Source organism: Cnephaeus nilssonii (assembly GCF_951640355.1).
Source record: "Cnephaeus nilssonii genome assembly, chromosome: 6".
Classification (NCBI taxonomy): Eukaryota; Metazoa; Chordata; class Mammalia; order Chiroptera; family Vespertilionidae; genus Cnephaeus; species Cnephaeus nilssonii.
The window spans coordinates 64,237,861-64,250,835 of NC_137077.1; the positions used below are offsets into that span (position 1 = coordinate 64,237,861).

Here is a 12,975-nt window from a genome sequence, read left to right on the forward strand (position 1 = left end):
GCATCATCCTGATACACTAAGATTGCAGATTCAATCCCGCGTCAGGACACATAGAAGACTCAACCAATGAATACATAATAAGTGGAACAAATCAATGCTTCTCTCTATATAAAACCAGTAAAGCCCTGGCCGGTGTGGCTCAGTTAGTTGGGCGTCATACTGTTAAGGGCAAAAATAGAATATTGGGGACTAGCTATGGTTATGGGAAATATTAACCATGCTCTGTTAACCATGATTGCCTTGTGTTGGTTAAAGAAAGGACATTCTGACCTGGCTAGGAGTTGTATGTCGCCAGGACCTGGGAGTCAACCTTGGACCTGGGAGTCAACCTTGGAACTTCCCAATGCCTGTAATCCCTACTTCCCCATGTAATCCTTGTCCTACCCTATATAAGCAGCTGGTGTATGGGGGGCTGTAGAGCAGATTTTTGTGGGTGACCTGCTGCTCTCCCGTACGGCCAGCAGTATTGAAATAAATGCTCATATATGATTCAACCCCATCTCTGCTTAATTGACTCAAGTAGTGACAGGCAGCACAGACCCATTGATTGTCCGGTTACAGTCCTGTGCACTGAAAGGCTGCCAGTTCAATTCCAGGTCAGGGCATATGATGGTTTTGGGCTTGATCCCTAGTTGGGGGGTGGAGGGGAGGGGAGTACAGGAGGTAGTGTTGATGTTCTGCTCTCACATCAATGTTTCTCTCTCTCTCCCTTCCTTTCTCTCTAAAAATCAATTGTTAAAAATCAATTAAAAAACATAGTGAAAGAGCAGAAAACCAAGTTCTAAGAGGAAAAAAAAAATCTCAAAAGCAGCTAGGGGGGAAAATAACCTGATGATCTTCAAAGAAACAGCCACACTAACAGCTGATTTTTCAAAGGCAACAACAGAAGTCAGAATCTTGAAATTAGTTTTAAGTGTACTGAAAGAAAGAATAGCCCTAGCCGGTTGTTCAGTGGTTAGAGCGTGGGCCTTCGGACTGTAGTGGCTAAATTCTGCAAGTACCTCAGGCTCGGTCTGGTCCAGGGCATTAGGCAGTCTGGGCGTGTGAGGGAGGCACCAGTATCCATGAGTCTCTCACAGCAGATGTTTCTCTCTCTCTCCCACTCCCATTCTCTCTAAAAAAATCAAATAATATCCTCGGGTGAGGATTAATAAAAACCTAAATTGCTTCTGTTATCAAATCCCCTTCTCTGACCCTTCAGCCTTCTTTCACTTGTGACTACTATGGACCCACCAGGAAATCAAGGATAATCTCCTTTTCTAGAATCAGATCCGAAAAATCCCTTTTTCATCTGAATGTAGCATATGCACAGCTTCTGATGATTGGCATATGGCCATCAATTATGGGCCATTTTTGTGCCTACCACATTACCATCTTTTAAAAAAAAAAATATATATATATATATATATTTTTACAGAGAGGAATAGTTAGAAACATCGATGAGAGAGAAACATCAATCAGCTGCTTCCTGCACACCCCCTAATGTGGATAAGCCGGAAACCAAGGTACATGCCCTTGACCGGAATCGAACCTGGGACCCTTGAGTCCGCAGTCAGACGCTCTATCCACTGAGCCACACCGGTTAGGGCCACATTACCATCTTTTATCATAAAGCCCCAAGGAAAAAAAGGAAATCAGCACAGTATTTCCAAGAAGCAGAAAAGGATAGGGCATTTTGCATACTACCTCATTTAAAACTACCATCAACCTTTGACCTTGGCGAGGTAAATGTTATTACTCCGATTTTAAGGATTCTGATATTGAACATGAGAGAAATGAGGTAACTTGACTGAGGTCATCTAGCTGATAAAGTGTCTGACTAGAAATTTGTATCCAGATCACCAGATTGGTCTCCATGACTCCAACCACGCTTTTCCCACCAGACCCAGAACAAATATTGCTTGGTTTATCAATTCTACGAATGATTTCTGGTCAGTCGGGATCTTGGAAAAACACACTTTAATTTGGTGGGAAAGAAATAAAGAATGGGGGAAGGTTTCAAACGGTGACAACATTTTTGAATCAAGTATTGGTGATAAACAGCTTTCTTTATTGACCACAACGTCCAATTCCTTCTATTTTATCAGGCCTCCTCTCCCCCATCAGTAGATTGAGAGAGATGTTTGGACCCAATAACACCCTTTTCCGTGTTATTCCCCGCCCCTCCCCCCACCCCGCCCCCCAGGGGAAGGGGCATTCCAGGGTTCTAGGGAGAAGCCCCCGGCCGCAGGGTGCCTCCACCTGGTCGGGTGGGCTCTCGGATGACTGCCTTCAAGTTCGAGGCATCTGAACGATTGCAGAGAAAAACCACTGCAGATCTAGCCGGGAAAAAGAAAAGCAGGGCCACGAACGGGGGAAGAGGAGATGCAAGAAGATGACGGTAGGAGCTGGAGCTGGAAACATAAATACAATGCAAATCACCTAAGTAGCATGCAAATAATTAAAGATAACTGAAAGATGAAACAGGGAAGGGAGGATCATCAATAACAACCGTCCCTGGGGGCCCAGGGTTTACAAGGCAGATGAAGCGCTGTTGGTCTGAGCTAGGGTGCAGGGGCAGGACCCTGTTCCCGCGCTTCTGGCGCTAACGATCCTGGGCTGCACTTCGCATTTACTCGCGGACAGACAATCCCGCCTTTCCAGAAGCCCTGGCGGTGAAAAACGTTAGGAAACACGGCGCAGCTCAAGGACGGCAAAACGTCGGCGAGTGCCGGGGCAGCGAGGAAATGCCGCCTCCGGAAACAGCCCGGGCGCCCTCCATTCCCCCGAGCCTCCCGCAGACACACGAAAACACAAAAGAAACCGCCTCTGGCCTCAGAGACCCGGCTTTTCGCTCCCGCGGCCCGCGGCGCGGCCGGGAGGCGCCGTCCCCCCGCGGCCCGGCGCCCCGCCCCCCGCGGAAGTGACGCAGCGCGCCCCGCCCCCGCCGCTAGTTCGGCTGCTGCTGCCGCTGCGGGTGGATCTGCAGGAGGCGGCGGCGGCGGCGGCGGCCGAGGCCGAGGGAAGATGGCGGACGGTGTGGACCACATAGACATTTACGCGGATGTAGGCGAAGAGTTCAACCAGGTACGTGAGGGCCCGGGCCCACGCCGCCGAAGCGGGCGGCGCTGCGGCCCGGACGCAGGCCCCGGGCCCGCCGCGGGCTGCGAGCCGGCGCCGCTGCAGACCGTGCGCTTTTGCCGCCGTGGGCCGTGCCCCGACCCCGGCGCGACGCCCCCCTCGCCCCTCGTTCTACCGCGTCGTTTCGCGGGCCGCGGACAGTGCGACCCGCCGCGGGGGCCCGGAGCGCGGCCGCGGGCCGCAAGGCTGCCGCCTCTGGCTCCTCCCTCGCCGCCGCCTCGCTCCCCATTGTTGGCGGCGGCCGGCGGGCGCTTCCCGCCGCGCTAGGCCCGGACGGGGGGACCGCGTGTGTGCGGCGGGGGAGAGCGGGCCGCCGCGCGCCCCCGCCCCCTGTCGCGGGGCCGAGGAGGAAGCCCGGCGAGGCGCGCGCCGCCCGCCGCCCCCTCCCCGGCCGCGCCGCTCGGGCTCCGATTTCTCTCTTCGCTCCATTTTGTCTCCTGGCCGCGTACGGTCGCCTCATGGAAGGCCGCGTTCACCGCCCTTTGTATCCCGCGCGCCGGGCTTCCCAGGCTCTCCTCGCGTGTGCGGCGGGTTCGGCGTGGCGCTCTCCTCCTCCTCCTCCCCTCACACTGGGTGGCGGCGGCCTCGGTGTGGGCGCGGTTTGCACAAGTCCTTTGACTTTTGGACCCACGGATCGTGGTTAAAAGTCGGTGCCCTGGCGGCGCCGTGGTGGTCGAGGGCTTGCGGCCCGGCCGTTCGTGGCCTTTTCGGTGAGAAAATACCTGGAAAGAGGGGTGGTCTGGCCAAAAGGAAGACTTGGAAGCGGGAGGGTTGGATGGAACAACAACAAAATAAAGATGGTAGCTCACCAAGAGATCAGAGGAGTGATTAAAAAACGTTCACCTGAAATGCTGGAGATACTGTTTAAAACTAGAGGGTTGTAGACATGACCTGTGTTTTTTTTTTCCAAAGCAAAACGGTACACGTCCTCCGAGAGACAGGCCGTATGTTTTGCAGGGTTGGGGAAAGTGGGACACAAGCTTTTCCCGCGCCCCACCGGCCGCCGTTGGCCTGGAGCTAGCTGCGGGTCCGGGATGCCTGGTGCGGGGCATCCTTGCAGAAGATCTCGTTTGTTGTCAGTAGAGCCGTTGAAACTTGAGGCCTGCTGTGCACGTCTTCAGCGCCTTTTACGTAGTAACACATTCCTATTTTTATTGGTTTTGGGGAGTACGTTATTAGAGCTGGGGACGGTGAAGCAAGGGTTTAGGGTAGAAGAAGCAACAGGGGAGAGCCGAGCGGCTGCTTTGCCTCGCTGGAGAAGTCAGAAAAGGGGGCCCTGAAGACAGGGGTCGGGGGTTACTAGCCCTGGACGAGCTGCACTGCCCCGTAGTTGCAGGTCTGGTGGATCCCTTAGAATTTTAGGAGAGGCAGGCCTGCGAGGGAAGAAGAGGGGAAAAGGGATGGGGAGCACGCTGTAGTAACACATTTAAAAAAAAAAATCAAGTTGTGCCTAACTGCAGTGTATCTAAAAGCTTTATGTTTATGTTTTTCCAAGTCTGTATGAGAAACTTAATAAAATTCTACTGGTTAATGTGTTTGATTCCCCCCCCCCCCCCATTCCTCCATAGGGATCTTATGTGTGAGTAGGGGCTCAAGATTTGTTTTTTAACTGGGAAAGCTAGAAATCTGTATCATTCTGTTTTTTTTTCCAGGAATGACTTTGTGCCCCTGGTCTCAATATTAGGAAAACAATTTTCAGTTAGCTTTAAATGTTTCCTACTATGTTAAAACTGGATATGCTTAAATGTAAACCATTGTAATCAAACGTTAAGTTTTAAAATTGTTCTTTTTGTTGTGCTTGTATTTTGAATATATGATGCCTTAGTTGTCAGTGACTATTATCTTGAGTGCTACATAGTCTCAGATCTAATGCTTTTAAGGTCATTAGATAAAGACCTCCAGGAGTTTTTTTCCCCTTTTATCATTTCATCCCAAAGCGGGCCATACTTAAAAGTAAGGAACAATTAAGTGTTCAAGACTTTTTATTAGCTTTTCTTACAAGAGTATACATTTGTCCCACCTGGATTGAGCATTGCCAAGAGGTCGCCAGGTGGATTCCCGGTCAGGGCACGTGCCCGGGTTGCGGGTTGGATCCCCAGTTGGGGGCGTGCAAGAGGCAGCTGATCAATGATTCTCATCATTGATGTTTCTCTCTCCCTTCCTCTCTCTGAAATCAATTAAAAAAAAAAAGTATACATTTGCTTTGCTTTTCTACACCCAATAAACAAAGAATTGGTGTGCAATTTTAGAAGTTGAGGTTTCTTCAGGATCTCTTTGAGAAATATTTTAGGCATTCGCAGACTTAATATGGTTATGGACATTTCTCCAATTCATATAGCTGGATGAAGTGATACTTGTTTATCTCTGCTATAACTAGTGTTGACAGCAGGAGGTAAGAAAAGATTAAAATTTTGTGGCCCTGATGTGGAACTACTTTATAGTATTCTTTTTAAAGTGTAACTTTTGACTTGTTTCTACAGCATTTTATCTCACACATAGTTGTATAATTTTATCAGTAAAGTAGCTATATTTTTGAATTGATTAATGGGGTTAAATCGAAGCTGCAAAGGATAGTTGTTTTGCAATGTTCATTCTGTTTTTTTAAAATGTTAGTATTAATGACTTTTTTTCCTGAAATTTTACCAGAATTAGAGGCAACTACAAAATCACTACAGATTTATTTATTTTGCCACTATATCATTAGCTAGTGCCATTATTTGTATTGGTTGCTGTAATAAACTATGATTTATTTTGTTGTAGTTGAGGAAAATGTTTTACTAAGTATAAACAGTCTTGACTTATTTTAGCTTTTAAACTGCTGTAAACATTTATGAATCTTTGTTCTTTAATGGGAGCTGCAGTTTTCATTGAATTTGTGTACTTTGAAGTTCTCCATGGTCTATGTATTTCCTATTTCTTCCATTTTAAATAGTCATACTTTTATGAAGCACTTTTTTTTAATGTGTGTATTTTGGAAAAGCACAGTATAAACCTATTTCATAAAGTATGAAATGTTAACTGTCTTAGAAGAAACTTCAAATTGGAAATAGGGTAAGAATACATTAATGAAACTATAGTAGAGTCCCTTTCTTCACCAGAAGAATTTTAGAATAGAGAAGAAAGTTGAATGGGAGACGGCACAAGGGACTGGGGAAGGGACTGGGCTATTCTTTATGCGTACTTAAGTTGAAGGTCTTTGGATATAACCAAACTGAGAACAGTTGCTCCAGTGGAAGGAGAATTTGAACTACTTCCAAACCTCTACATTACTTGATTTTGGAGTTGAGAAGAAAGCGGTTTTGTTTTAGCCTGTAGGGTGTATCAGTTGAATTTAAACTGGGGTTTGTACTCAAATATAGTGTTACTAAACTAATATTTAATAATTACAGACTTTTATTTTGACTAAAATAATTGAATTTTTAAAAATTCAATTGCTCAAAATACATTTCTTGAGTTTTTGTTATATGCCAACAAGGAGGGATACAAAGTTTAGATATAGTGCACTAGTGTTTGGTGAGAGGCACCCACACACATAATTGTAACACTGATAGGTTGTGTATTGTAGAATCGACTCCTTTATGTGTGTATCTGTATCTGTAGGATTGTTGGTAAGGAAGAGGAAAGCTGATATTGTATGCATTGAAGTAGTGTCTATTTTGCTTGTTTGGGGATCAAAAGCTCCTAAGGTAGAATTAAGTTATTGATCTGACTACTCAACTTTAAAATGAAAATGTGCATAGGTAGTGACCAGGAAAAAAATTCATTTAGAAGTTATAGACCTAGACATCCTCGAAAGTCAGGTTTATTTCATGAGTCATTATACTTTATATCCTATATAATAAAAGCCTAATATGCTAAGTGTCTGACCATTTGACCATTCGACCAGCCTCTATGATGCTCACTAACCACTGGGGGAAGATGCTCCAACCGGTAGGTTAGCTTGCTGCTGGGGTCCAGCTGGTCAGGACTAGGTGAGATGGCCCCACAAGCCCTGGAGCCCTCCTGCGGTCCCTCCCCGGCTCCATGGTACACCAGTGGGGTCCCTCTGCCTGGCCTGCGCCCTTTCTGGCCTACGGCCTCTCACAATCCAGGACCCCTCAGGGGATATGCCGGTTTCAGCCTGATCCCCGCAGGTGAGGCCGAGGGACCCCACCAATGCACGAATCTGTGCACCGGGCCTCTAGATTAATCATAATGTATATTTACTCTAGCCAGTTTTGCAAAATGAGTTTATTAGACAAATATCAGTGAAACCTTATTTCTGATAAATTTATATGTAATAGAAAACCCTCTAAGATAAGTGTTTAGGGTTGAGAATGAGGTAGGTAGAGATTGATTCAGAAACTTGGGTAGAAATGTTTAGGGGAGCTAGAATTCTTCTCACTCAATTTTATTATTTATGAGTGTGATCCATTCAACTGTATAAATTGTCCACTTTGGTTTATGTGGCATGTTTTTAGTAACAAGTTGGCTTCCTTACTATTAGTCGAGCTTTGTACAGGAATTACGAGCTAATTTTAATATATACTCAGAACATAATTAGACAAAATCAGAATATGATGTATTTTCTAAAAAGATAAATACATATTAGATTTATCTGATATTGGATTTTGTGTGCTAGCAGTTTTCCTTGGTATCGAATACATTTTGTAAATGCAAAATAAAAATTTTCCCTGCTTATATTTCTCAAAGTGGAAATGACTATTAAGTTCCTTTTATTTGTTTATTTATTTTTAAATAGAGAAGCTTTGAAACAAATGACCTTTGCTGTGCTGTTACTGGTAGTATCATATGCAGGAATGATATTACTACAATTTTAGGACCAGAAGCAGTCTTGGTCCTATCAGGAAGAATGAAGAGTATAGCTGTACTAATTACTATATATAGTACAGCTATACAATGGTCATCCGAATAATGGTATTCAGTATATACAATATATCTGATATTAAGATTTTATGGGAGGTGATTAGGGAAAATATCTCTAAAAATAACTTTGGAGGGAGGAGGTGGTGCTAATGAAAAATGGTAACAAAATATTAAAAAGGAACTGATAAAATTTTGGTTACTAAGTTATTTTTTAAGTGTTTTCTCTGACTTGGCAATAACTACTTGTATATCATGTAGAATATAATCTTGGAAGTATAAAATCTTGAGAGGATACCTAGCCTGTAGAATGATTGTAGTGATTTAGAATGCAGGAAATGAAAAAAAAAATTACTTAGTGCATTTTTAAAATAAATCCTAAGGGCTGTTAATTATTGGAAGTTATATATATAATGCACACCTCTATTTGGTGATTAGCTACTATGAAAAGTTAAGATTGGGCAGCATTTGGTATCTAAAACAATCGGGGGGGGGTAATGTTGATATTTTCTTGTTTTTGAATGTTATTAAAATTTCCTAAAGACGATTGAAAAGATTTCCATAGTAGCACCTGACATTGTTGACCATTTCTCTTTGACAAAATAGAAGGCATTTTTTTTGTTCAAGTAGACTTTCAGAACTTTCTTTAATGTATGACCCATGATACACATTTTGCATAATTTCAGAGTATGCTTGTTTCCCCTCTTTTTAAAGTGGGAACAAAAAGTAGGATATGTTCTGTATTTTTTTAAATGTATCTTTATTGATTTCAGAGAGGAAGGGAGAAGAGAGAGAGAGAGAGATAGAAACATCAATGATAAGAGAGAATCATTAATTGGCTGCCTCCTGCATGTCCCCCACTGGGGATCAAGCCCGCAACCTGGGCAGGTGCCCTTGACGGGAATCAAACCTGGGACCCTTCAGTCCGCAGATTGACACTCTATCCACTAAGCAAAACCATCCAGGGCTATGTTCTGTATTATTATTATTATTATTATTTTTAATGTGGAGGTTAAGTGTGATGCTGAAGCTGAAAAGGAAGATTACTAGTACTACAAAAGAGTATGTGCTTTGAGCTGAATTTTGGTAAGAGCGACAAATGTATTTCGATTCATTAGTATTTTTTCGCCATATCCAAATGTGTACCTTTGGGGCTAGAAGTACAGGCTGTGACCTTGAAATAGAGCAAAGTTAACTAGTCCACGTGGAAATTGAACCCCAGGACCATGGTCTCAATTAGCATCATACTTGAACCAGTTGGAAGCAGTCCAACCAGACAAAGTGGCAGATCCTAAAATATTGGAAGTCATATCAATATGGAAAATTGGTTGGTGTCAACGTAGGAATTCATGGAAGGACAAAAATAGTAAGTGATTGTGATTCACTAGGTTAGTGTAGCTGCAATTATGCTTGTAAGGAATTTATTTATGTTAATATTTTCCTGGATTTACAACCAATGAAAAATCAAATAATGTGTTAACATGTTTGGTGAAAGTATAAATTTATTCTCCCTCTGGCCTTATATTGTGATTATAGGCTCTGCTGAGCAAACACAACTCCCTTTGTATAATACTAATACTAATATTATTACTGTTGTTATTATTATTATATTTGAGGTACAGAACTGGATTGCAAGGGAGTTTACAGTGCCCACAACCTCTTTTTAGTATCTCAGGTGTATGGAACCACTGCTGCAACCATGTCACCTGAAGCTTCAACTACACTGAAACTTCCTAACAAAACTCACCCTCCTTTTTTCTGTTACTGCAATTTGAACATGTATTTTAACAAAAACTCAGTTCTGAAAGATTATTTTGGTGTTGCTGTACAAACAAATTTATGGCATTATTCACTGACTTGTCTTAATTTCTACCTTTTGCTAAAGATGGCTTTGTTCGCTGACCTACCTTAAGATTTTGGGCCCCTTATTAAATGTCTTACATTCTACCTCATAACAAAATTGTTATGTGAAGATTCTGTTACATAATTGGTAAATTGGCTAACTTTGTTATGCAGAAGATTACCTGAAGACGACTTGACAAATTTCAGGTCCCTTTGGCTATGTGTATAAATGGTATTTCCCTGCCTAGGTTTTCTTTTTCTCTTTTTAAAAAACTTAAAAAAAAAATATTTTATTGATTTTTTTTTACAGAGAGGAAGGGAGAGAGATAGAGAGTTAGAAACATCAATGAGAGAGAAACACTGATCAGCTGCCTCCTGCACACCCCCCACTAGAGATGTGCCCGCAACCAAGGCACATGCCCTTGACTGGAATCGAACCTGGGACCCTTGAGTCCGCAGGCCGACGCTCTATCCACTGAGCCAAACCGGTTTCAGCATCTTTTAAAAAAACTTTTGGTTTAGCTTCCTCTGAACAACAAAGTAATAGCTATGTTCCAATGGGGCCTATAATAACAATACTTTGTTAATCTGTTTACAATATTTTACGAATGCTCTCTAGGTCATTCTTTATCCATGTAAATAGTCCCTAAAACTTTGCTCCTCTTAATGTGCCATTTGTATAACAGTTCATCCTTAATAAATTATATTAATGGGAGAGGATATGAGTTATGTCTGAGTTTGTTGTTTGTAACTGATTGACTCTCTTTATTATCACAAATGCGGGGTGTGGCAAAAATAGGTTTACAGTTGTGAGTACGTAAAAGGTTTTATTCTTGTACTAGTAGTCCTGCGCACGAATCCACGCGCCAGTAGCTTGCAGCTGCCATCCTGTAGCTCCTCCCTGCCCCCCACCCCCACCCCACCCCCTCATAGCTTGCTGCCTTGCCCGGTCCTGTAGCTCTCTGATGCCCTGCTTGTAGCTTGCCCCACCATCCTGCTGATCCCCACCATCCTGCTGATCGGTGAACCGGTCATTACACGGTTGGTGATTACTCTTCACGGGGTAAGACCATTTGCATATTACATCTTTATTATACAGGATTATTATTGATTAATTACTGTATTTTCCATACGAACAACTGTAAACCTACTTTTGCAGCATTCTACATCATGAGAATAAAATCGTTCACATTGACTTTAGGTACTTGGTGGAAAGGAAGAAAGATGGAAATAGGTTTTCCTCTGATACAGGTTAGTTAAGCCTGTGGCCCAGTAATGGTTACCAAAGGCAATTTTATTTTATTTTTTAAATATATTTTTATTGATTTCAGAGAGGAAGGAAGAAGGAGAGAGATGGAAACATCAATGATGAGAGAGAATCATTGACCAGCTGCTTCCTGCACATCCCCTACTGGGGATTGAGCCTGCAACAAGAGCATGTGCCCTTGACTGGAATTGAACCTGGGACCCTTCAGTCCGAAGGCTGACGCTCTAGCTCTATCCACCAAGCCAAACCAGCCAGGGAACCAAAGGCAGTTTTAAATGGTGTTGAGTGTTCTGCCAATAACTGCACTTCATGTGGTGGTGGTGGTGGTGGTGGGGCTTATTTACAAATTGAACCCTCCCTTTTCATTTTTCTCTTTATATATGTTTCTTTTCTCTCTTCCTTGCTTATTTAGTCATGTAAGTGGCATCCACTAGCATTGCTTTAATTCTGTTAGTGACAGCTTTCCTAGGTCCATTTTCTCTTGCTAATTGACTAGATAATCTAACAAGTCAATTAAGCATTAACTTTTTGTTGACTGAGAATAATAAAGCTATTGCTAGATACTAATTTGTATAGTTTTACTTGTCTTTATGTATTATCTTTCCCTTGTTCATTTGTTATAACTTTCAGAATTATTTACATACCCACGTTTCATCATTCCCTATGCTTAGCTCTCTAAGCTTTCCCCCCCAAAACTAATAGATTTCACAGGGCTAGCAAAAAAGATCTTGAATACCATAGAAAATAATAGTTGTTTTTCTTCAGTTAAATATTTGTAATGGGTCTGATTTTTGTTTGTGATGTTTTTTGTGTCAATTTTTTTCTTTTTTTTCTGTCGTTTTTGTGTGTCAATTTTTTTTAAAAAAAAAAGCTCATCTATTTTTATTAATTCATGTATTATTACTTTCACTTTAAGAGTATTTTACTTCCAAGGAAAGTTTTACATTAGTACTTTATTATGAGTCCATGTCATTCTTTTCCCAGAGGAACATTATTTTCTGTGTTATAATAAATAGTGGGAAAATAGCTTTCACTGTATAGACATTTACTTTATAGGTACTGTTTAAGAATACAAGTTTGGCCCTGGCTGGGTAGCTTAGTTCGCTGTCCAAAGTTGTGGGTTCAATCCCCGGTCAGGACACATACTAGGAGCAATCAATGAATTCATAAATAAGTGGAAATCAATGTTTCTCTCATCAATAAATTAAAAAACAAACGTGTGGCATAAAATGAGAAAAGATTTTTGCTGATATTTTTGGCCTTTTTCTTTTTTTATCTAAAATTTTAAAAACAAATAGTTGAATTAAATTGTGTGTGTTTTTTTTTAAATAGTTGAATGAATTTGTATTCAAATCTCTTTAGTGTAGTAGTCTGACTATTGTATGACTTAAAAGCATATTTTTATTTTTGTATCCAGGAAGCTGAATATGGTGGGCATGACCAGATAGATTTGTATGATGATGTCATCTCTCCATCCGCAAATAATGGAGATGCCCCAGAAGACCGGGATTACATGGATACTCTCCCACCAACTGTTGGTGATGATGTGGGTAAAGGAGCAGCACCAAATGTTGTCTATACATATACGGGGAAGAGGATTGCATTATACATTGGAAATCTAACATGGGTAAGTAAACTTATATGAATTGGTAATTGAGTTTGAGCTATTCTAGCAGTTAACTTTGAAGTTACTAAATTGATTTTTCTATGTGCTTGCTTATGCAATGAGGAGGAGGATAATAATAGTACCTTTAAAACAAATTCCAGATCTTCTAGTTTTTAATTTTGTAGTCATTCAACTTATTTTGGTAGACATTCCAATTAATTATAGTTCAATGATTTTGTCTTCTAATCAGTTATTCTTTTTACCTATTCCTAGATGT

The 12,975-nt window shown here is 42.0% G+C and overlaps 1 protein-coding gene across 4 annotated transcripts in view; it reads left to right on the plus strand.

Annotated features, from left to right (window-relative positions):
* Positions 1-2,909: 2,909 nt before the first annotated feature.
* Positions 2,910-12,975, plus strand: part of CPSF6 (cleavage and polyadenylation specific factor 6) — a 32,748-nt gene continuing 22,682 nt past the window's right edge. For all 4 annotated transcript variants that reach the window (XM_079773744.1, XM_079773745.1, XM_079773746.1 and 1 more), the window contains exons 1-2: positions 2,910-3,066; positions 12,510-12,719. In XM_079773744.1, the coding sequence (XP_079629870.1) occupies positions 3,007-3,066; positions 12,510-12,719 (270 nt within the window). In that variant the 5' untranslated portion in view covers positions 2,910-3,006. The remainder of the gene's footprint in view (positions 3,067-12,509; positions 12,720-12,975) is intronic.